This window comes from Diabrotica virgifera, chromosome 3, assembly GCF_917563875.1.
Source record: "Diabrotica virgifera virgifera chromosome 3, PGI_DIABVI_V3a".
Taxonomy (NCBI): domain Eukaryota; kingdom Metazoa; phylum Arthropoda; class Insecta; order Coleoptera; family Chrysomelidae; genus Diabrotica; species Diabrotica virgifera.
Genome location: NC_065445.1, coordinates 56,914,921 through 56,941,325, shown reverse-complemented (window position 1 = coordinate 56,941,325; position 26,405 = coordinate 56,914,921). Strand labels below are relative to the sequence as shown.

Sequence of the window (26,405 nt, the reverse complement as noted above, 5' to 3'; positions counted from 1 at the left end):
GACGTTATATCTTACTTCGAAATAATGTCATTATTTGTCAAATAATATACCAGTCGGATATTACAGTCCGGTCGTCAGGGGGGTACAACGGCCTTCTTAATTTAGATGGACTTTTTTTTATGTATTTTGACCCGTAGAACACGAATTTTTTGGGTAACAGTTGATCCGGATGTCGATAAGATTGTTATAAACAAAGAACTTGAGGAATTACATAACAGCGAAAAATCGCAAAACAAAACAATTTTTTGTATTTTTTGGGTGATTCTAAGCAAAAAATGTTCTTACAAGTTTTTTCGTAGGATGCATAGTCTTCGAGATAAACGCGGTTGAACTTTCAAAAAATCGAAAAATTGCAAATATTGACCCCGAATAACTTTTGCTTAATAAAAAATAGCAATTCTGCTTACTGTATTGGAAAGTTCAAGTCAAATTCTATCGATTTTGAATATTGCAATGCTAAAAATTAATTATTTTATTGTTAAACACAGCTATAAACGTATAGTGTCTCCCGTGCCCAATGCATGCGTTTTAATGTACGTAATATAGTGCAGCAACTGAAGGTTTTCACCTCCAATTTCGTTGAACCTCCATCGATTTTTATGAAAATTGTTGAGTAGTTAGAGGATACCTCAAGGAACAAAGGTGACATTATGTCAACTTGCGCTTTTACCCTGCGGGTGGGTGCCACCCCTTCCCGGCGGTGAAAATTATTTTGGTAAAAATAATAATACTAATCGATAGAGGGAAAAATTATAAGCAAAATTTATTATATAAAGTTATTAATATAATTCAATACTTTTTGAGTTACTGAAGATCAAAGATTTTAATTTTTCGTAAAAAAATGAATGTTTTAACGCAGTTTTTCAGGTATAACTCAAAAACTACAAGCTTTTACAAAACAGTTATTATTACCAAAATTGAAGATAATAAAAAATTTAATAAACTCCTTACTTGAAGAACTAAACTAATGTTAATTCAAAGGGAGTTATGGCTAATTTAATATATATTTTTTTCGACGAGTACTCAAATCTAAGTATTCAATATTAAATAACGGGAAAACGATGTATTTTATAAAATATAATTTATAAAATATAAACCCTTTTGAATTTTTTAGGCAAAAGTGGAAAATAAAACATACGCCATTTCCGCAAAAATTAAAATTTATAGTAATCCTTACTACAATTTCTTTATATTAGCATAAGTAATGATTTCTACAATTTTGACCGGTTTAGAATGCATATTTCTGAAAAAAGGTATAATTAAAAAAAATCAGAATTTTTAAAATTATCGTAATTTTTATTTTCTTTAATTTTCAACTCCCAAAATACTCAATATACGTAAAAAATGATACATAACCAAATTTTAGTTTTTCCTATATTAAATCTTTTACCAGTTTTAGTATTTCTGTAGGGTAAAAAATAAGCGAGATAGAAACGCTTAAACTTTATATTTTGCTGCGAGAACCGTGTAACCGGGACCATTTAACCTATTTTTAAAAAAGTAAAGGGTTTTTAAGATTAAATTCAAAGCGGTTTATAGACCTTGGAATTACGTTTTAAATGGCTTTTAGGTAAACCTGATATCGTAAAAATTAATGGAGTTATTTAAAAAAATACAATAACATTTTCTGGAAAAATTTTTAAAAGATAAATTTTGAAAAATTTTTGGTGAATAAATTTTAATGCAATTAACTTGTTTGGCGGCTCAGTGGATAGATATTTCCAAGTACTTTGACAAATTCTTAATAAGTTTATGTTAAATGCATAATTTTCCCGTGATTTAAGCTTAAGTACTTAGGCTACCCGCCGAAAAAAAATATCCATTAAATTACCTATAACTCACTTTTAGTTAATACTAAAAGGTTTTTCTAGTACAGTATTTATTTCATTTTTATTGGCTTCAATTTTGGTAATAATAATAACTTTTTTTGTTAAACTCATAGTTTTTGAGTTATTAATCAAAATCGATTAAATATTATTAAATAAATTGAGTTATTAAATACATGCATTTTTCTCAGGAAAAATTAAAATTTTTGATCTTTAATAGCCCCAAAAGGTTTGATTTATTTTAATAACTTTATATAACAAATTTTGCTTAGAATTTGTCCCTCTGTCGAGTTATGGGGTTATTTTTAAGAAAATAATTTTCACCCCCGAGAAGGGGTAACATCCACCCCCAGGGTAAAAGTGCAAGTTGGCACCATGTCACCTTTGTTCCTTGAAATATCCTCTAACTACTTACCAATTCTCATGCAAATCGATGGAGGTTCAACGAAATCGGAGGTAATAGCTCATATCCACCTTCAGTGACTGCACTAATATACGTAGAAATTGTCTGTATGCGCGCCTACTCGTTTGATTTTAAACGAAAACTGCACTGAAAACATCATTCAAGCATTATGTTTTTATAGCTTTCTTTAACAATATAAAAATTAATTTTTAGCAATGAATATAATCAAAATCAATAGAATTTGACATGAACTTTCAAATGCGGTAAGCAGAAATACTATTTTATTTTTTTGATCAATAGTTATTTGGGTTCAAAAATTGCAATTTTTCGATTTTTTGGAAGTTTAGCCGCGTTTATGTCGAAAACCATGCATCCTACGAAAAACTTGTAAAAACATTTTTTGCTTAGAATGATCCAAGAAATACAAAAAATGTTTTGTTTTGCGAAAAATAGCTGTTATGTGATTCCTCAAGTTCTTTGTTTATAACAATTTTATCGACATCCGGATCAACTGTTACAAAAAAAATTCGTGTTCTACGGGTCAAAATACATAAAAAAAACTTGGTTAAGTCCATCTGAATAAAGGAGGCCGTTGTACCCCCTGACGACAGGGCTATTAATTAAGTTAAATACACAAATAAAATTTAATCATGTTTTTATTATTTCTTAATAGCTCTTATTTTTTCTACGTAATAATTTAGTTAATGCTTCATAGACTGGTTCATCTTTATTCTGATTCTTTTCAATTTTTTCTCTTTTAACAGTGTATGTAATTAAAAAGTGACAGAAGTAAATTTACATAACAGCATTGAATAGTTTTCCTTAGTTCTAGAGATTCTCTCGCAGTTCATTACTATAATGATTTTACTTACTTCTTTCAAGGTTGACGAATGTTTCAATTCGAAAAATTCAAGTTTTTTATTTCACATATTTTCCTTTTATAACGTTAAAGCAGAGAAAAAAATGGAATTTGTAGTAGGAGGGTTTCGACAAAAAGCTAAACAACATAAAGAATTTCGCTTTTTATATAAAACAAATTTTCCTGTGAAACAATATAAAGTTGCGAAAAAGTTTGAAAAATGAATTAGGTCTGTTTGAAGCTGTAATATGATTTAAAAAATAATATAATATGAATGTAAGGATCATTTCGCATTCACGACATATTCATAATTGCTCTAAGTTGCTCTCTCGATAGACCAGGGAGCATCTGTAAAAATATTAGTTTTGGACCTTGAGAGGTGACTCAAACTTTCTTGCAGAAATTTCTTGAAAATAACTCAAATAATAATATTTGAGTTATCCTCCTTTTCAAAAAAGGTCCGGAACGTTGTTTAAATAATCAAAATGTCAAAAAATTAAGGAAAAATTCGATTTTTTCTTCGTTTTTTTGATTATAACTTTAAAAGTATTCATTTCCGAGAAAAGTTGTACTAACATAAAAGTTGCGTTATTAAATTTCCTATAATATATAATTGGTCAAAAATTTAAAAAATAGTTACCCTTGTTGCAAAATAGCAATAATTGCGAAAAAACCATACACAAACAAGTATTCGCATTTTACGTTTTTCAACCACTTAGGACCTTCATATTTCACGCAGAAAAACTTTATGATACAGTAAAACAATACTGTAAATTTCATTAAGATCGGTTCTATAGGTTTTTGCAAAATAAATTTTGCCATCCAGCTTTCGCAAAAAAAATCACTTCTTCAAAATGTTACAGGACTGAAAATAAAGCAGATAGCAAGTTGAATTTTTTTTTGCTTATAGAAGTGTACCGTACCTTTCATTTTCAATTTGCAAAACTAAAAATCGATTAACCACCACGGCGTCAGGAATTTTTTTAAATAACATTAATTATTGCTGCTACGCGCAGGACAGCGGATAGTTTGCTCTGATTGGACATTCCAATGACCTTTGATAATGATTGATACATTTTAATTTTTATTACATTTTGATATAAATAAATAAATTTGTTTATTGCAAAATAAAAACACATACATCCTTTGAAATAACATTTTTTTTAGCAAAAACTTTTTTGTTCATATATTTTAACTTAGAGAATAAAAGTTTATTATTTTTAAACATATGCAATTGTTTAAACAATATTTCACAAACAATAATAAAATTAGTTTGATTTTTGTGGAATAAAAATATTAAATTACAACAAAATATAGAGTAAGAAAATAATATATTAGAGATTCGAAGAAATTTTGGTGGAAATCATTTTGTGTGAATCAAACACCCCTGTCCTGCGCGTAGCAGCAAAAATTAATGTTTATTTAAAAATTTCCTGACGCCGTGGTAATTAATCGATTTTAATTTTGCAAATTACAAATGAAAGGTACAGTACATTTCTATAAGCAAAAAAAATTTAACTTGCTATCTGCTTTATTTTCAGTCCTGCAACCTTTAAAAAATGAATTTTTTCTTGCGAAAGCTGGATTTCAAACTTTATTTTGCAAAATTTATTAAACCGATCTTAATGAAATTTACAGTGTTGTTTTACTATATCATAAAGTTTTTCTGGGTAAAATATGAAGGTTTTAAGTGTAGCATAAATGATTGAAAAACGTAAAATACGAATACTTGTTTTTGTATGGTTTTTTTCGCAATTATTGTTATTTTGCAACAAGGGTAACTATTTTTTAAATTTTTAACCAATTGTCTATTGTAGGAAACTTAATTACGCAACTTTTATGTCAGTAAAACTTTTCTCAAAAATGAGCAATTTTTAAGTTATAATCAAAAAACCAATAAAACAAATCGAATTTTTCCTTCTTATTTTGATATTTTGATTATTTAAACAATGTTACGGACCATTTTGAGCGGGAGGCTAACTCAAATATTATTATATGAGTTATTTTTAAGCAATTTATGCAAACAAATTTGAGTCACCTCTCAACGTCCATCTCAAAACAGATGCGCCCTGGACTACGAGGGTTCTGAAATTTTAGTGGAAGGCGGCCGTGATAGACATTTTTATGATAGATATAGGTTAGATCCTGGTAATTTAACATTCTTTCAAAAATTGATTGATACTGTAAATGAGTTATTTTTAGATATGTAATAGTCATTATAAGATAACGAATGTAAATGCACGTTATCCAGGCGCTACACATGATGCATTTATTTAGAATCAATCCAATTACCAAAATGTGCTACGAAACCTTTTTCTAAGAACAAGAAGGTCATTTTACCTCTATTAGGTAAGAATTTATATATAATATACAGGATGTTTCCATTTTAATTTTCGAAATTTCAGGAATCAATGATTCGTTAAGAATTAATGGTTCGGTTCTTGAATCTTGGGGAATTAAGATGAAAACAGAATGTTCCGAATTTACGGTTCATACTTCATAATATAGCAATCAAAACTAATTTGTTAATATTTTTGGTCATAGAATATAACTTAATAATTCGAGGGAGGAAAAGGCGCTTTACTCCCATGTTATACATATGATTTTTCCACCTTCCTCAAATATCAAGTAATTTGTTCATTTTTAAATAATTTATTTATATAACTAACCAACAAAATTTATTAGAGCATTAAAACTAACAAGTAGGTACAGTATAACTGCCATCCGTCAAATATATGTCAAATTATTGATGTAAACATTGTTAAATCAAAATAACAATTAACTGTTTTTACCATTTTGCAAAATACAGGGTGCTCTATAAATAAATGTTAAAATGTATAGATACTTACGTAGTAGATAATAGAATATTGTGTAGGGAGTTCATAAGTTATTTCATCAATGACATATCATGACGTCACTTTTACTTTCCCTCCCTAGGGAGGAAAAGTACGACTTTGCTCCCTACAATCAGGTCAGGAAAAGTATACTTTCGGTAGAGGTAAGTGGCAATAGCTATTTGTATAACAAGGGAGGAAAGTGCTACTTTTCCTCCCGAGAAGGAAGTTTACTGCCTGACGCGTAGCGGAGGGCAGTAATCATTCAAGGGAGGAAAAGGCACTTTACTCCCATGTTATACATATGGTTTTTCCACCTTCCTCAAATTAATAACAAGTAATTTTTCATTTTTACTTGATTTATGTAACTTACCAACAAAATTTATTAAAACTAAAACTAACAAGTAGGTACAATATAACTGTCAACTGTCAAATATAAGTCAAATTACTAATGTAAACATTGTTAACCCATTCATGCCCAGAATTCCCTAGTGATTTTTTTTGTGTAATATTTTAGTCACGGAACTTCTATGGTACCTTAAATGTAAAAATGGTAGTTACAACCTTATCAGCATCTAACTGCCAAAATGGCAGCCTGGCAACTCTAGTTGCCACTGGGATTAAGCGGTGTAAATATAAAAATAAACGAAAAAATTAGTATCTACTTATTAAATTCAGTTAATAACATCTAACAACAAGAATTCTATGTGTGAAACACTTTAAAACAGTTGTCAGGGTGTAATGCAATGTCACATTTAATACAAAGATAGGATGTCCGATTGTCACAGACCTTACAACGGCGATACTTGGACGCACCTTTCTGAATAATATGATCAGTGTGGTCTTTTCGGAGTTCTTGAAGTACAAGTGAAAAATTCAAAGACGTTCTGACACCAGGTATTTTTGGAAGGGTTCCAAATGATTTCAAAAGACAAACTGTGCATTGGCGCCTAAAGTTCAACAATGGTATATCATAACCAAGTCGACGATATAAGAGCCAACCTTGTACACATGCGGCATCTACAGCCCATGAAAAAAAAGGCCACCACCATTTTTTTGATCTAATTCGGCAACGGTAAGAAGCCACGAATTGATCCATTATATCAACGCCTCCCATGTTGCTGTTGTACTGTTCAACGGGACCTGGAATATCGATTGTAATCTTTTTTTTTTCTACACGAGAATATCTGCTTGCTTTTTTCATAGGATATACTTTGTCACAATTGGTAAGCATTGTGACAACGTTATTATCATTCCAGCGAACGAGCAAAAGATCTCCAGACGATGAAGTAGCCACATCACCTCTTTCTTTTTTTCCACGCACTTTTTTCTGGGAGTTTCATTGAGGCATTACAGCGATTTTCACGCAATGTTCCTGTGCCTCCAATTTCTCTGGAACTTACTTCTTGCAACAATGCAACCGACGTAAAAAGATTGTCAAAATAAAGTCTGTGTCATTTTTTCAATTGCATGTGATCAATTAGACCTATAACAACATCACCACCTTGTCCTAGACCAGTTTGAGGAAGGCGAGTGGAAGAGCCACAATACGGTTCAACATGATGGATGTAACCCGAAGGATCGGCAGCTACCCACAGTTTGTACCCAAATCTAATGGGTTTACCCCTTATAAATTGCTTACTTCCATGTCTCCCGTAATACGGAATCATACTCTCATCGACGCTAACAGTGGGACCAGGAGTAATTTGCTTGAATGCAGAATTTAGCATATCTAACAAAGGGCGAATTTTGTACATTCGATCAGTACCGTCATTGGACTGATTATCGGCGAGATGAATGAAACTCATGAGTTCGTCTAAACGATTTCGTCTCATTGCATTTGAGACTATTGGTGTATGAACGTCTTCATCTACAGTCCAGTAAAGCCGTCTGCAAGGCAGTGGATGATATCCCGATAAGAGCATAACCCCAACAAACGTTAAAATTTCTGCCGAAGTGGCGTTCAGGTTATGAACTAATTTTTGCCCAGCATAAGAGTTTGTTTCGCGAACAATGTGCTCTATTATATCTTGTGTAAAGTAACACCTAAATGCGTCAATCGGGCTTTTAACTGTTTCTTTCAAAATATCCTCTACATTTGGCCGGTATTCGTTGTCAGGTTCAGGAACCTTTGAAGAAAATTCAAAAATATTTGATTTCCATGTAGTTGGATTTAGACGTGGTTGTTTGGCAGATTTCGGGCATTTGGAGGTACATGGTTGAGAAATATTATTCTGTCGAGAGGTACTTGGTTGGGAAACGTTGTTAGTATCATCTGCAGCTTGAATTTCATGACTGTACTTCACACTTACTTGAGAGCGCAGGATACGAGCTGGAAGATGATTGGTATCGCCGGCCACTTCTTCATCCGAGAAATCAGAATCCTTATCTGTATCTGCATCTGGAGGTTCTTCGGGAGGAAAAATCTATATATATTCAGGCATTTCATTTTCTTCTTCGAGAGCCTCCAGAAGTTCGTGAAAAAGTAACCCCTTGCCATATCTTCCTCGTACATACCTGAAAATAACAAACGATAATCCATATTCCCAGTGGCAACTCAAGTTGCCATGTACTTTTATATATGTATATTTAAAAAAGTAAATCCCCCACGAATAACAATTATAGTTAAAAATTGCGACAAAAGCTTGCTATTGAAGAAAATAAATCTTTGGTTTGAAAAAATATATATACATATTTGTATACTTACATTGAACTGTCGGCTGCCATGAAAATAACTAAACACGTATAACACCACTAAGAAAACTATCGATACAAACTGGTTGAATGATACATACAAACTGTAGCTTTGCTGAATTTGTTAGCCGATAACCCCCTCCACCTAACTTAAGTGAACTTTGCGAATTACACAGTGGGCGAGGGGCGGGGAAGACATTCATAGGCGTGGCAACTGTAGTTGCCACCGGGCGTGAATGGGTTAAATCAAAATAACCATTTACTGTTTTTTACCATTCTGCAAAATACAGGGTGTTTTATGAATAAACGTTAAAATGTATAGATAGTTATTTACGTAATAGAAAATAGATATTGTACAGGGCGTCAATAAGTTATATTTCATGAATGAAATGTCATGATGTCACTTTTACTTTTCCTTCCTAGGGAGGAAAAGTATAACTTTGGTCCCTACAATCATGTCCGGAAAAGTATACTTTCGGTAGAGGTAGGTGGAAAAATATATTACCTACTATACAAAATATATTTCAATATTCATGGGCATCTAAATAAACACTAAAACAATTTTGTCACATGGAACATAAAATTTTCAATAATATTTACCACGGTGCCAGATCTATAGATCAACTAAAATGAGCGAATACGTTCTTTGGAACGAGTAGTTAAAAATATCCTTGAGAATTATCATTGCAGGACCTATACGTTCAATTTCAGTCGTTCGTGAGCGTGTACGCTCGGGGAACGATCGTTCTCGAGAACTGACTTCCAGGCTATTCGACGAAGTTTCTCGAAATTGGTCGAGTGATAACTAAAGCTCGGATTATAGGCAAAATTCCTTTTTTTGCCTATTTTGCCTATTATAATTGTTTTTTGCACTTTTTGACTTTTTTCGTAAATTCCGCCTATTTGTGCCTTTTTTAAAATTTCATTGTACTACCCATGATATTATTCTATTACTAAACCATTCTATAATAAAATTTTGGGTCAATAATAAAATATCAATGGTTTGTTTCTATAACAGATTTCTAGGAGAATGTACCTGATCGAGACTTGAGGGTTAACTATTTGGAAATCCCTAAGCTTTATTAGTTTATTATCAGTTGTACAGTCGGTTACTGTATCAGAGTTTAGTCACAAATTGCTCTATCCTAGTTTAGTTTTGTTGCGTATACCGAAAAGCAAAGAAAACGTTTTAAAACATTTTAGACATTTGTGAGAAAAGATGACATCTAAATTAAGGATATGGATCGCACCTTATTCGGAACTTTCTCTAGAAGGAGATGGAGCATTTTGTAAACCATGCGGCAAATCGGTAAGCTTTATTTTTTCTCTTTTTTTCTCGTCCCACAACATGACTAAATTCTAAAGCGGTTTTAGAATTCTAATTATTTTTTTTAATTCTCAGATTTCAAGTAGAAAAAAGTACTTTATTGACCAGCATTATGGAACCCCACTTCATAAACATAATTTGGAAAAATTAAATTCCTCTAAGTTAGCCCAAATATCTCTGCGGGGTAGTTTAAGCAGTTCAAAAAAAAAGGAGGAAGACGCATTTAAATTTGATTTATGCCAGATGATGATTGCATCCAACATTCCTCTATATAAAGTTAATAACCCTAGTTTTAAATGCTTTTTCGAAAAATATCTTAATAAATCCTTACCGGACGAGAGTACATTGAGAAAACATACTGTGGAAAAATGTTATGTCGAATGTATTTCAAAAATTAAGCGGGAGTTAGAGGGCAAATTTTGTATATTATCGTGGATGAAACGACAGATGTATGCGGCAGGTATATGGCTAATTTAAAGATTGTAATTTTGAACGAAAACTTTGCGAGAAAACCTTATTTAGTTGCCGTTAAAGAATTGAAAAAACAAACAATTTAACAATAAGTCGATTTATACAAGATAGTTTAACAAACCTCTTTTTACCCAACCCTATACCAGTGAATAAAATAGTTTTAATGCTTTCAGATGCTGCGGCATATATGTTAAAAGCTGCTGTTAATTTAAAGATTTTTTATCCTAATTTAAATCATTGCACTTGTGTAGCCCACGGGGTAAATAGAATTGCTGAAGAAATAAGAAATATGTTTCCGTTGGTAAATAATTTTATAAATTTTTTGAAAAAAGTTTTTGTAAAGGCTCCGTTGAGGGTGCAAATATATAAAGAAAGACTTCCCGGTGTCCCTTTGCCACCTAAACCAGTAATTACAAGGTGGGGAACCTGGCTCGAAGCAGTTTTTTTTTACTTTGAACACTGCAATGAAATAGAATTAGTTATGTCAGAATTTGATGATGATATTTCCGAAGCCATTCGAGAAGCAAAAAAATATTAAAAAATCCCAAATTGAAACAAGAACCCGCTTATATCAATGACAATTATAAATTAAGTTACCACAATTACCTTATTAGAAAAACAAGAGATAAATTTATGTGAGTCAGTAAAATTAATAGATAATTTAAAGACGAAAATTAAATCGGCACCTGGAAGTAACGGTCAATTAATTTAAAAAAAAATGAAATATATTTTCGACAAGAATGAAGGTTTTTCGTTTTTATCTAATTTTGCTAAAGTTTTGAATGGGACATTTTCCGAGGAATTACAAATTATGCCAGATTTATTATCCGTTCTGAAATATGCTCCAATTACATCTGTCGATGTCGAACGTTCGTTTTCAATGCACAAATTAATTTTAAGTGATCGAATACATAGTTTTAAGACCGAAAATATTGAAAAACATTTAGTTGTTTCTATTAATGATAAAATTTTAAGTGGTTACAATGTTTAATTATTAATTAACAGTTATTTAGTTACTAGTTTATTTATACTAATGTGTAAATATACCTGCCTTAAGGTAATATTACGTTAATTCACTTTTTACAATAAATAATAAGTTATATTCCTTTATTGCCTATATTTTGCCTAAATGTTAATATTCCTGCCTTTTTTAATAAAAATCTTTGCCTATATAGGCGCCTTTTTCTTCAATTTTTGTTGCCTATAAATCCGAGCTTTAGTGATAACAGTTACTTGGAGTTCCTTAGAAGGTTCCATATGTTGGTCCAGAAAATATAATACACGGTGTCTGCGTAACTTGGAACCATATGAGAAACTTTTTTAATATCAATTCTACGAAAAAAAGTCATTCTTTATAAAGTGCTCTGCATAGTCTAAAACCTAAGATGCAATCATCAGATATAAAATTTTGTCAACAGTATACGAGGTATGTCAAAAAATATGAATTTCGCTCAAGAGCAAACTACCTTTATATTTCAAAGTATCAAAAAATTTTATTATGAAAAGTTATTTGTAATTAAAAATCATATTCAAATGTGCAATAACAGCCTTCTACTTGAAAAAAAAATTTCTGAAATTTTCCTAAATTACCAACTCCGAACATCATTTTTATTTATTAGACATGTAATAACTCTTTTATTAATAATTTTAGGAAAAAAAGTTATTCTTTATAAAAATCTGTGCATGGTCTAAAGCTCAAGATGCAACCAACAGTTATCCAAGTTTGTTAATTTTATACGAGGTGTGTCAAATAATATGAATTTAGAAAAAAATTAGAAAGAATTCTTTCTAAATTCATATTATTTGACACACCTCGTAAAGAATTAACAAACTTGGATAACTGATGGTTGCATCTTGAAGTTTAGACCATGTACAGATTTTTATGAAGATTAACTTTTCTTCTTAAAATTCTTAATAAAAGAGTTATTACACGTCTAATAAATAAAAATGATGTTCGAAATCGATAATTTAGGAAAATTCCAGAAATTTTTTTTAAGTAGAAGGCTCTTATTGCGTATTTAAATATGGTTTTTAATTACAAATAACTTTTCCTAATAAAATTTTTTGATATTTTGAAATATAAAGGTAGTTTGCTCTTGAGCGAAATTAATATTTTTTGACATACCTCGTATACTGTTGACAAAATTTTATATCTGATGATTGCATCTTAGGTTTTAGACTATGCAGAGCACTTTATAAAGAATGACTTTTTTTCGTAAAATTGATATTAAAAAAGTTTTCCATATGGTTCCAAGTTACGCAGACACCCTGTATAAACGAAACAGTTTAGACTTTGAAATCAGATTGAAGTAAACATTATATAGTATAATGTGGATATAAATTCATTAGTCGGTTTATCTCGTATTTTAAATCATAAATAAGTGTACATAATATAAATTAATTACGTTTAGTGTTAGAATAGTGTTACTAATGTAAATAAATTTACTTTTCGTTGCACCACAAGTGTTCCTGATTAGAGTTGAATAACTCGAAACACGTGTGGTGTTCGAATTGAAAGAAATGCAATTTTAAATTTTGACATTTTGACGAGAAATGCCATTATAACCAAAAACAATAATATCTTCAAGAGAAACAAGAGTCGACACAGCCACAACGCAATGACCATAGGAAACGGTGAAGATGAGAAAAGCGTATATTTTATAAACCTTTTAGAGAGATATCAATTCTTCAATGGACAAGCAGAGTTGCTTATAGGAAAAAAGAAGAATTTTGTCATAAACATTACCTCATCCGTCTAAGTTGTTGTTGACCTCAGGACTGGAAAGTTCTCTACTGCGAGAAAGCTGGACCAGGAAGTGCCTGGACTTTCTAAATAGAAGTTTCATCTAAGGTTTTGGAGAAATTAAATCAGTTTCTGTCCCGCCTTTGGTCAGATTACTATAAGACCAAAGATTACCAAGAGAAAGGAGGAGTCGTATTCTTCCCCTGAACAATTCAGGCCAAAAAAAAATAGAATCAAGAAGAGACCGGTCAAACTCTTCGGAAGACTTAAGCAGGCCGGTCTAAAATAAGGGACATAATCATTGTCCTCTTCTTCTCCTGCTTTCTCTCCTTTTCCCTTTTCAGGAGTCTCTGTTCCTTACCCTTTTGTGTCACCTATTTCCATCTACTGTGTTTTCACGCGTCTTTATCCTCTTCCTCGCATGGCCAGAAACCGCGAAAACGGAATGACAACAGACTTGATTTAAAGGCCAAATAATATGTATAATAATTTTGGACGTAAAGGCAAAAAGAAAACTAATAAAAATGCTTCTACCAAAGGGGCCGGGAGAAAGAATTCATAAGAAATAATGGTAAAATCTATACAAATGCATCCTCAACATGCCAAAGCTATTCCCAAGTAGCACCGAACGGCTTTATTAAGTCTTTTAAGGATGCTTTAAAACTGTAGAATAAAACTAAACTTAAAACCATTTGGATTTTAAGTAAACCGTAAGGTTACAAACCGCTTTCAGCATAAAACGGCCCACACTGAAGGAGGTCAATAAAACCAAAAATAAAAACCTTCTTAAAACTTTGTTTTCTTAAGCAACTGGTTTTAAAGCTGATGTGAAGGTGCTTTTAAACCATGTTAAGACAAGACTAAGTTTTAACTCTAGTGGCATATAAAACAACATAATGCTATTCTACACCCCACCAGAATGAAAACAATGGGAACCTTCTCTGGTTACACCTCCGAGGCTTCTAAAATATGCAAGCCATCCGGATGCTGAGACTAAGGAGGATGAGGGAATTCTACAATTTACAATTCACGTCCCATCTGCTCAGCGCGGTAAAGTTCCAACGAGAATGGTTCCCTTCGTAACCATTTTCAATTTCGTTGCAAAACGAAAACACAGCCGAACCATATTCTAGTCCAATCAGAGAGTGTGGCAAGCACCTCTACCGGTTTCGAAACTTATTAGTCTCTCATCAGGAGGCACATATGCTGCTCTCCCTGATCCAACCAAAACAAACCCCAGCTTGCAGTCCCGGATTGCAACGAACGAAATGGCATAGATGCCCTAGCGGCAACTGCTACAACAAGACTAAGTTTTTACTCTAGTGTCATATAAAACAACATAATGCTATTTTAAACCCCACCAGAATCAAAACAATGGGAACCTTCTCTGGTTACACCTCCGAGGCTTCTACAATATGCAAGCCATACGGATGCTGAGACTAAGGAAGATGAGGGAATTCTACAATTTACAATTCACGTCCCATCTGCTCAGCGCGGTAGAGTTCCAACGAGAATGGTTCCCTTCGTACTCCAATCAGAGTAAATGTAAATCAAAAATGAATAACCATTTTCAATTTTCGTTGCAAAACGAAAACACAGCCGAACCATATTCTAGTCCAATCAGAGAGTGCGGCAAGCACCTCTACCGGTTTCGAAACTTATTAGTCTCTCATCAGGAGGCACATATGCTGCTCTCCCTGATCCAACCAAATACGTATACCAGATACGTAATCCGGGACTGCACGCTGGGGTTTGTTTTGGTTGGATCAGGGAGAGCAGCATATGTGCCTCCTGATGAGAGACTAATAAGTTTCGAAACCGGTAGAGGTGCTTGCCGCACTCTCTGATTGGACTAGAATATGGTTTGGCTGTGTTTTCGTTTTGCAACGAAATTGAAAATGGTTATTCATTTTTTTCATGTTAAGACACTTTAAGTTTATAGAAAACATAAAAAGGTTTCTTAAATGAAGACTTTGAAAGACAATTTACCATATTAAATGATTCTTTAAGCCTAAGCGCATATACTCCATATAGGCCAACAAATTTTTACATGTGTTATGATAGGTAGATACGTATTTGTAACCATAAAATAATAAAATGTACTTGGTTATTTCAGACTGTCAAGGTAGAAAATCACTTGCGGACCCAACTGTATTGATAATGTAAACAAAAATAGGTCTAAATAACTCACGCGCCATAAAATTTCTGATTTTTGGCGATTAAAAAATTTAAAGAAATAAAAAAATTTAATTCCGAAAAACAATAATTTGAAATAAAAATAATTGTATCTACAATTTTAATGTTTTAATGTTAAAATAAATCGAATTTATGTCTTTACGACGCTTATTTATAATTTTTATGTAAGCCTTATATTGTAGTCTATCATGACTTTCAACATCTCCAGAAAGCAATATGGCCGAAATCCAAATAAAACTATTTTGTGTATCGACAGAGAATTGTTAATATTAAATGGTTTTATTTTAAACTTTTCCAAGAGCATATATCCTATATAAAAGCAAGGTAGCCTTGTAATTAAAGCAGTTTAGTTTTAATGCTGCTGTTAATAATGCCACTCGGTTTTAATGTGAATCTAACCTAAACTCGAGGCGTCGTAGTGCTGTGTGGCTGTATGTGTTGTATTTTTCTTTTAAAATGACCAGTTAGTTTATATTTTAAATACTTGCGATTTATTTCTTCCATACTAACTGTACTTCCACTTTTTACAACACACTACACCACTGTTTCGCTCTAAATCAAATGGCCGACCATTTTGGACTTCCGATGAGGCTCCAATAAGAGCCGAAAATCGCGATTCAGAGGACTGGACTGCGCTTCGTATTCTAATTGAAAAGTAAGATTGTTTTGTCTTCGCATTGCAACTGAATAAAAATGGTATACATTTTTATTTTATAGTCGTATTACTCCGTAGAGTAACCATGTGCATTTTCAGTTGGAACTTTACCGAGCTGCAGACGGGGGATGTGAATTGCATAGTGTAGAATTCCTTCCCTTTGTCTTCACTGCAGCATCCATTTGGCTTGCAAATTGTAGAAGCCTTGGAGGTGTCACCAGGGAAATGTACCAATAAGTTTTCAATATTATTAATTTTGCTATTAGGATTGAAAACTAGCTTCATCTTTTAAAATATTTTTATTGTGCTACTTGGGTGGTATTGCTTAAACGTGATTAAACCCGAAGAGTGTATTTTACATTTTGGTCTTGAGTATATTGCGTTTATTTTTATTAAAATCTGTCGAAATCAATGAATTTAAAAAATTCAGAATCAACAGATTGAGACAAAATTGAGACCTCTCCCCTCACCAACTTATTCAGTTAATGACTAATGTGTGGACCCAAAGTAAAAATACATCACGTGAGAAAGACACTCTGCCGAAACAGCTGCTGGGAAAATAAATTGTAATAAATTGTATTGAAGTGTAGAAACAAAAGTTCAAAAATAATCTTAGTTACTTATTTTTTGTGTATGTGTTTCATTCCTATTAAAATTTATGAAGGGTCTGTTTGGTGATTATTTGTCATATAACCAATGATACTTCACTTGAAATGTTACAACTAGGAACAAAGTTAATGAACAAAAAATACGAATTCTCTTTGGCTAATTTTCCAGCTTAGAGAAAATATCTGGTAAAACAGGAAATTTTCTACGCTTTTACTGGACTCGACTGAGCCAACAAAAAACCCCTAATAATCATCAAACAAACTTGTGCTTTTATACACACTATAGTTTTATACGGACTACGGTGCGGTGTAGTTTCCCGTGGGAAGCAAAATCTTCTAGTCGTATAGGGATTCAGCGTCTCCCAAAGTATGGAAACAAAATTACCTTGCTCTGTACAGGGCATTTTAAATAAAAGCTTTTACGGAAAACTTCCATCAATGCTGTCTATATGGAGAATAAGGGAGTCAACTACTGAAGGTTGATGCGGTCAGATATATGCATAATTTTTTATTTACGCACGTGCAACCGTAATTTAAAATATGGCTCCCGTGAGATATTCTAGTCCATTATGGTGTATACAAACCTAGCGGAAGTGAGTGTGGAAGCGCGTAAAATATCTGACACCACCATTATAAATATAACATGAATGCTAGTATGCAATTTTATTATTTCCGTATATACAATATACAGTGCGCTGGAATAGGGATGGGAAAAACCTACCGGTTTTAACCTAAAACCGGTTTTTTTACTTCGCAATAACCGGTTTCACCGATTGTTTTTTTGTCACGGCTATAACCGGTTTTTTCTTTTTAAAGTAAAAACCGGTTATTAGCTTTCACGGTGATTAGAATTAGGTTAGGTATTATTTTGGATCCCAATATCATAATTATTATTCTCAAGTAATTATTCCAAACAAAACCATAATTCAAATTTTATTTTATATTATAAATACAGAAGCCAACTGAAAGTGCAATCTCACATCAGCCAGAAACAATTTTTAAGTTTTATTATAATATTTCTTTGAGAAGGTATTTGTAATCATAATATTTACATAAGAAGTGATCTGATTGAAGACGCAAACATCATCTATTTTTCACATTTAACTCTTGACATTGAAATGGGGTGAATTACTTTTTCTGATTACCAAAAATAATGCTCTGACTCTGAATATCAAATTACTGATTACGAATACGAATCTCCAAGAATTTCCTTACGTTTTCAAAACGATACACCCATACAGGAAGTATTAAATGTGTTAAAATGTACCTATTCTACAAATATACAAACGTGTTAAAAGTAATACATGATAATTTTTTTTTGGTGGTAGTAAAAATAAAAGATAAATTGTATTATCCAATTTATTTTAAAGTAAAATATTTAGGTTGATATTATTTTTTTAAATCCCATTTCAAAAAGTCTGGGAAATTTTTTATAAGTTGAAATGGTTGGGGATTTTTTTGGGTTTGGGAGGAGAGGCAAACTGGTGGGTATTTTAGAGGATTATATTTTTAAATGGTAACTTAAATTTGCATCATTAATTGAATATAATAATTGCATATTATATTCTACTCTCATAATATATTCAATGACGATAGAACCTGAATTATTTCAGCGCTCTGTGTTGAGCAGTAGTATAATAATAATTTTGGTTTACTGTTCTCTACATCTGACTACTGAAATTCACAAATCTTTGGGATTCACACAAATCAAATTTTATTTCGATCCGATGTATATATTAGTCTTACGCTATATTATATTTAATAATAATCAATAAATATAGTATAATATAAATAAAATAATAAATAAATATATTAATTAATAGAATAAAATGGATTTAATAAAAATTGTGTTTTATTTATATTAATATTTATGTTCTTTGGATAGTACTAATTTTGATCATATTGATATCGAGTCGGATGGGAATGGAGTATCGCAAACAAAAGTGCATTGTAAATGTAACTTTGTAACCTATTAAATTAAAAAACCGAAAACCGGATTTCCAAAAACCGGTTTTTCCAAAAACCGGTTTTTCGGCCGGTTATAACCGCCAGGTTAAACCGTAAGCAAAAAAACCGGTATAACCGAAAACCAGTGTTTTATCAAAAACCGCCATCTCTACGCTGGAATAAGCGTTACCCCTCCCTATAGTAGGGAAGGAAATATGCTAAATTTGCAGTCACTTGAGCGCTTTGGGGACCTTTTCTGTTGTGAAGAGTAGGTCCTATAACCAAAAAAAGTTAAGTAAAATTTTTAATTTTAGTGGGGACTTTCCATTTTTTTATTTAATTTTCCATTTCCAACAATCGTTTTTTTAGATTGTAGCGCCATCTATCCATAATTCGAAAAAATGTTTCAAATAAAAGTTGCTTATTTTTACGTAAATAATCGAAATCTGCCATAAAATTTTGGGGCACCTATTTAAGATTTTAAAGTAGCCCCCCACCTCAGCGGGGGTCGTGTTTGGTACCATTCGATAGATTTTTTAAAAATATTGAAAAAGTGTATTTTGCAGTTTTTCGATCTGATGTTTATTTTGCGAAATATTGCGGATTTGTATTTAAAATTTTAAATTTACCCCCCAACCCTCTCCGTGGGGGTCATGTTTGGTATCATTCGATAGAATTTTGAAAAATATTGAACACGTATTTTTTAGTTTTTCGATATGACGTTCATTTCGCGGAATATTCGCTTTTTTGTGAAATTTTTGACCCTCCCCTTTCCTTACGCCCCGCTCAATTCGTCAGATTTTTAAAATATACACTCTTTTGCATGTACTTAACTGGCCTTATTTTAATCTGATAATTTCGAGTATTTTTAAGGATAGATTTTTTTTTCGGGCCTCCCTTAACGAACTTCCCTGTGTTAAGAGCCAATATATAGGTATATGGTAGAGGTACGTCTACAGGGTGGTTTACTGTAAAGAGGCCGAAATCATTAGACCGAAAGCAGTAGACCTAACTCATTAGACCGAAGAGCACTTTACCGAAACCTCACTAGACCGAACAGCAGAAGACCGAAAAGCAGTTCTTTTTACTTGTCGCAGTAAAAGAGATGAGACTAATGTAATTACAACTAAATGATATTTGGATGGTTATTATAAACAGTTAAAATGGTGTTAACGTCACTCTACCCTTAATTTATTTTTACCTTTACTAATTTGTTTAACGGATGAAAATTATTTCATATTAGACTGCACAGAGTAACAATTTAGGCAGTCTATATACAGGGTGTCCCCAAAAGATTGGTTATAAATTATACCACCGATTCTGTGGTCAAAAATATGTTGATTGAACCTAACTTACCTTAGTACAGATGTGCACATAAAAAAAGTTATAGCCCTTTGAAGTTACAAAATGAAAATCAATTTTTTTCAATATTTCGAAAACCATTAGAGATTTTTTTACTGAAAATAGACGTGTGGCATTCTTATTGCAGGAACATCTTAACAAAAAATTTTGGTAAAATTTGTGCACCCCATGAAAATTTTATGGGGGTTTTGTTCCCTTCAACGTTCAACCCCCCTAAACTTTTGTGTAAGTTCGTATTAAATTATTGTTAAAGTATTATTAGTTAAACACAGTGTTTTTAAAACTTTTTTGCCTCTTAGTACTTTCTCGAAAAGCCAGTTTTTATCGAGATATTTTAAATATTTTTCAAATCCACCACCTATTTGTATATGGTTAAGTACGATTATAGAGACCTGGTAATAATATGAAAAATCTATAATTTACATTTTTGTAATATGAAAATATACTAAGAGGCAAAAACGTTTTAAAAACACTGTGTTTAACTAATGGTACCGCAATAAAAGTTTAATTGGAACGTACAAAAACATTTGGGGGGTTTAAAAGAACGAAACCCCCATACAATTTTTATGTAAACATATTAAAAAAGAAGCCGCATCTCGATAAAAACTGGTTTATCGAAAAAAGAATAGGAGGCAAAAAAGTTTTAAAAATATTGAGTCTAACTATTGGTACCACAATAATAATTTAATTGGAACGTACACAAAAGTTTGGGAGGGGTTTAAGGGAACAAAACCCCATAAAATTTGTATGGGGTGCACAAATTTCACTATAATTTTTTGTTAAGATGCTCCTGCAATATTAATGCCACATGCCTATTTTCAATAAAAAATATCTAATAGTTTTCGAAATGTTGGAAAAAATGTATTTTCATTTTGTAACTTTAAAGGGCTATAACTCTTTTTATGTGCACATTTGTACTAAGGTAAGTTAAGTTCAATCAACCTCTTTTTGGCCCCAGAATCTATGGTATAATTTATGACCAATCTTTGCGGGACACCCTGTATAAAAATACAAATAAAAAATACAATAAACAAAAAGACAGATATACAAAACCTTAGCATAATTTACTGCAAACTTTTTTTTATTTACCATTTCGGTCTAATGCTGTTCGGTCTAGTGAGGTTTCGGTAAAGTGCTTTTCGGTCTAATGAGTTCGGTCTACTGCTTTCGGTCTAATGATTTCGGTCTAATTGTCGTGTACCCTACAGGGTACCAGGTTTCTCCTCATATGATAATCTGACGCACTAGAGTAACTGCAAAAATCCTCGCTTGGGCTCCCTACCACTTGGGCTACTCATAGTATATTATAGCATCAATCTTCAGGTAACGGTCATAACTTTGATTTTTTAAATGGGTATATTTGGGTAAAAATTTGGGTTTTTACCCAAATATTTTGTTTACTTTGGTGGTTAGCATTTCCCATATTTAATTACGGATCCGAAATATGGACAATGAAATCGGACGACAGAAAAAGGATTGACGTCTTTGAAATGTGGTGCTGAAGAAGAATGCTTCAGATCTCATAGACGGAACACAGAACAAATCACTCAATCCTCTAAGAGCTTAATATTCAGACTCAACTTTCCTCTATTTGCCTCTCCACCGTCTTAAAATTTTTCGGCCACATTGCAAGAAGAAGTGATGATAATCTTGAGAGACTTATAATTTCGGGAAACGTTGAAGGGCGCAGAAGTAGAGGTCGCTCACCTACTCGATGGACGGATCAAGTACAGAAAGCCAGTGGAAAAACTTTCTCTGAATCCATGAGGAAAGCTCAGGACAGAAGCCGATGGAAAGAGATAGTTGCTCGTATTATAGGGAATCACGACACTCAGCAATGAGGAAACGACTGAAGAGGAGGAGGTTAGCATGTTAGATTCGAGTTAACACTGATGATGATCGGTCAACCGATTGAAAACTAGTTCTGTTCTGTGATGTAGCCCTGTATAGGGATTTTAACAAATATACTTTTTATAAAGGATTTTATGGCTTTTTTTTAAATCCAAGGAGACCCCATACCATAATTTGGGGAAAATCGGTAGGCCTCCCACACAAAAGTATATAACCACGTATTACAAAAGTATTACTCACCCGGATTTACCACGAGTAAACGAAAATTTCATCATCGTGAGTAATAGCCATCATTACATGCTCGTTGAATAATATACTATTTTTAACAACTTAAGAACGACTGGATCGGTTTGAGTATTTTGAATTTGATTTAAAATATTTGTATAAAATAAAATAAAATAAATTAAATAAATAAAATTATTAGAAATCAAGTCACATCGAGTTCAATCTAATCCAATCGAATCGAATCGAATCAAAACAAATGGAATCGAATTCAATCGAATTAAATCGAATTAAATCGAACTGAATCGAATCGAATCCAATCCAATGGAATCGGTTTGAATCTAATCGAATGTAGTAGAATAGAATCGAATCGTGTCGAATTGAGTCGTATCGAATCGAATCGAAACAAATCGAATCCAATACAATCGAATCAAATTGATTCGAATGGTATCCGAACACAGTCTACGTGGAGTAGTAACGAAGTTCAATGCGTATCTTTTTTAGGGTATACTGATAATAAAAATTAAATAATTAAGCATAAATACAATGTAATAAAAATTTAACGTTTTTAAAAATTATTAAAATCATTAAACAAAATTTTCAAAGAAAAAATTTTTTGTTTTTATTTTTTTTTTTAGGTGGGATGCAATCAATTTTATAATTTTTAAAAATTCACACGTATAGTTGAGGCTTTTACAAAACATGTATATTTTTTATAGACCCGTAGGTTGAAAGTACATAATCTTAAAAGATTTTTTTCTTTTTTTTTTTCAAGCGTGTAACTTTATTTTGCGGATTGCTGAAGTTATTTTGCAATTTTTTTTTAATCTTGTGTATTTTACGAAACACTATATTTCTAATTTTTTTCAGATTTTTCTCTAAGGAACGCCACCTTCAAAAATTCGATAAACTATTTTTAGGGGGTTTTTGGGGATTTTCCCTATTTTATAGACCTCAAAATAGATAAAATTAATATCTTTTTGTAGGCTATATGTAAATTGAAATAACTGAGTCCTTTAGAACATTTAAAAATGAGGAAAAAAACGTTCAACCCCCAAAAAACCCCATAAAAAACAGTTTTTTGGATTTTTGAAGGTGGCGAACCTTACGGAACAAATATTTGGGGGATATCAATGTGGTTTCTGCAGGCAAAAGTCCACAATAGCTCAGATCAGTCTTGAGGCAAATCTTGGAAAAGACTAGTGAATGTAATATGGACATACATCATCTCTTCATTGATTTTGAGAGTGCCTATGATAGTACATATCTATCGAGAATTTCTGATCCACGCCCTGAATGAGTTTAATATTCCAACTCAACTCATTGATATAGTAAAATAAACACTTAAAGTACAAAGCAAAATTCGAATTCAAAACGCACTAACAGACAAAATGCATGTTAGAACGGGCCTACGACAGGAAGATGCCCTATTCTGTATTCTATTCAATATCACATTAGAAAAAATAACTAGAGAGTCAAAAGTCAACAACAGATGAACAATAATAACAAAAAGTGTACAAATGTTGGCATTTGCAGATGATGTTGATATCATAGCTAGAAGCAAAAGAGAAATGATAAAAGCATTTTTTAATGCGATAGAAAGAGCGGCACAAAGCAGTGGCCTAAATATTAATGAAATAAAAACCAAATACATGAAGGCCAGCAAATCGACAAGCCAAAGAAACTTACAGAATCTGACAATAGGAGACTATAACATCGAAAGCGAAATTTTTTTACATATCTAGGTTCACTAGTTACCGCAGATAACAATATCAGCGAAGAAGTTAAGAGAAGAATACATATTGCTAATACAACATATAATGGACTAATTAAACATCTAAGATCTAACAATATCACGAGAAATAACAAATGCAAAATATACAAAACCCTGATAAAACCGGTCCTTATATATGGATCAGAGACATGGACACTGTCGAAAAGCGATGAGAACTTATTAGGTATGTTTGAACGAAAAATCCTCAGACACATATATAACGGGGTGAAAGAAAATGACGTATAGCACAGACGATATACTTTTGAACTATACGCAGCATACAACGAACCCTACGTCATAACATCCATAAGGATCGGACGTCTGCGCTGGATGGGCCAAGTTGAAAGGATGTTGGAGACCGAAACACCAAAACATATAATGAGGCAAACACCAGTAGGGAGAAGGTCAAAGGGAAGACCCAAATTTAAATACATGGAACAAGTGGAACAAGATCTGAAAACACTTGAGATTACCCACTGGAAGAACAAAGCAAGGAACAGAACAGAATGGCGGAAAATCCTAGAACAAGCCAGGGCCCAAAAAGGGTTGTCGAGCTACTGATGATGATGATGAACCTTACGGATAAATCTGAAAAAAATTAAAAATATAGTGTTTGATAAAATTAATACACAAGACTAAAAACAAATTAGACCTGTAGCCAGCCCCAAAAAAAAGTAATACAATTTTTTCCAAAAAAAAAAAAAATATTTTTTTTATGTTATGTACACTCAACCTACGGGTCTATAAAAATAGACATGTTTTGTAAAACCTCAACTATGCATGTGAATTTTTTAAAATTTTAAAATTGATTGCATCTTACCTAAAAAAACGAAAAATGACGTTTTTGATGGAAGAAAAGGGGAAAAGGGTGGTGGGTTAAAATTACGCTTACTTGAGTCTTATTTTTTAATCACATAGAACTTAAAAAAATGAAAAAAAATGAATTCTGGGTGTGAGGGAGGGTACCTTCTAATTTATTTATCCCGTCCATAAATTTGATGCGCCACTGGCGCATGTGCGACTAAAAAGTGACTGCAAAATTTTCATACGTTTTCTTTTAATTCTGCTATTTAAGTAAATGATTATCAAATTTCACCTATACCGGTTCCAAGATTAACTCATTTGTTGGACATAACTATTATAATTAGTCAAACAGCAGTAATAAATTTCATATCGGTAACCTCCTTAGTTCTAGAATAGAATTGAATTTCCGAATAATCGAGAAACCGATAGTTATGTTATGTTAAGCGAAGCGAATGTTCTCTTACTAAGAACTTAGTCCGAATAATATTATAGATGCAAAGGTTAAGCAACTCTAAGAGAATCGAGCTATTTCAAGAATTTCTAGGAAATTCAACGTAAGATCCAATACTTTTCGCGGTTTGATTTTCTAGTGTTATTTGTTTGTGTAGTGGGTCTTAGATTATTTGTAGATTTCTACTTAATTGCTAAAGGGTTGTTACGGTTTCACTAAATAAATAATAATTACTTACTACCATTTTTATAAAACTTTATTTTATTCCACAGTAAAATATAAAAATATGGCCAATCAATTAAAATTATTCTTCTAAATCCTGTTCTCCCATGGTTAAGCAACTAAAACAAAATAATAGTTCGTTATTATGGTAATATTTTATCTAATCTCATTAAATAATAGATAATAATAATATATACTAATATTTTATCTTGTTACCAATTTAATATTTAGTAGTAAACTGGTGAATAGTGTCACATAGGTTAGAAACCACATAGGTGTAGGACATTTTTGAGAAGAAGATTTAACTACTCCCTCTCAAATCTAGACATTTCTCGCGCCACTTTCATTCCCAAAAAAATAGGAAGCTGATCATTTTGCACCTTGTGCTAGCGAATTTTAGCAGATCTTTGATAACTTTCTAGGGTCTCGAGATAGAAAATTATTGAATTATCTTAAATGATAAATTAATCAACTGCTGTTGGATTTGTAGTCTACTGGAAATTACCACTAATAAGGCCATACTTGGTTGCTCACAATTTGGAATTCGAAAAGGCCTGGGTACCAGGGAAGCACTAGTTGCAACCCAAGTGCTAGCTCAGAACTGCTACGATCAAAGGAAAGATGTAATGATGTGCTTTATAGATTATGAAAAAGCCTTCGATCGAGTACAACATCATAAACTCGTACATATACTAAAACAACTCGACATAGATCAAAAAGACATTCGTTGCATAGAGGCTCTTTACTGGAATCAAACAGCTGTCGTCAAGGTGGATAATGAAACAACGCAAGCTCAAAAAATTATCAGAGGGATGCATTCTCTCCCCACTACTGTTCAATCTATATTCAGAAAGTACCTTCCAGGAGGCTCTTGAGGAATGCGAAAGCGGCATCAAAGTGAATGGTACCTGGGTCAATAATATACGATATGCGGATGATTCGGTCTTAATATAGTAAGATTATTGTCTTCAGACAATATAGAAGACCCCAAAACCTTCTTAATAAAATTGGAGAGCATAGCGAGAACATGGGACTTAGCATCAACATAAAAAAGACGAAGTTCCTTATAATCAGCCGTCAATTATGTCAACATCAAAATGCAAGACTAGCATATAACAACCAAGATGTAGAGCGCGTACGAAAGTTTAAGTACCTG

General features: G+C 32.3%; 2 protein-coding genes across 2 annotated transcripts in view; one reads left to right on the top strand and one right to left on the bottom strand.

Moving 5' to 3' along the window:
• Positions 1 to 8,464, bottom strand: part of LOC126882485 (piggyBac transposable element-derived protein 2-like) — a 57,625-nt gene extending 49,161 nt beyond the window's left edge. Inside the window, exons 1-2 of the mRNA XM_050647451.1 lie at positions 8,440 to 8,464; positions 7,595 to 8,332 (exon numbers count right to left, since the gene is read on the bottom strand). Coding sequence (XP_050503408.1) covers positions 7,595 to 8,332; positions 8,440 to 8,464 — 763 coding nt within the window. The remainder of the gene's footprint in view (positions 1 to 7,594; positions 8,333 to 8,439) is intronic.
• The window catches only part of LOC114324501 (connectin-like), a 1,593,699-nt gene that overhangs the window by 1,207,893 nt on the left and 359,401 nt on the right, over positions 1 to 26,405 (top strand). The gene's annotated exons all lie outside the window — the stretch shown is intronic.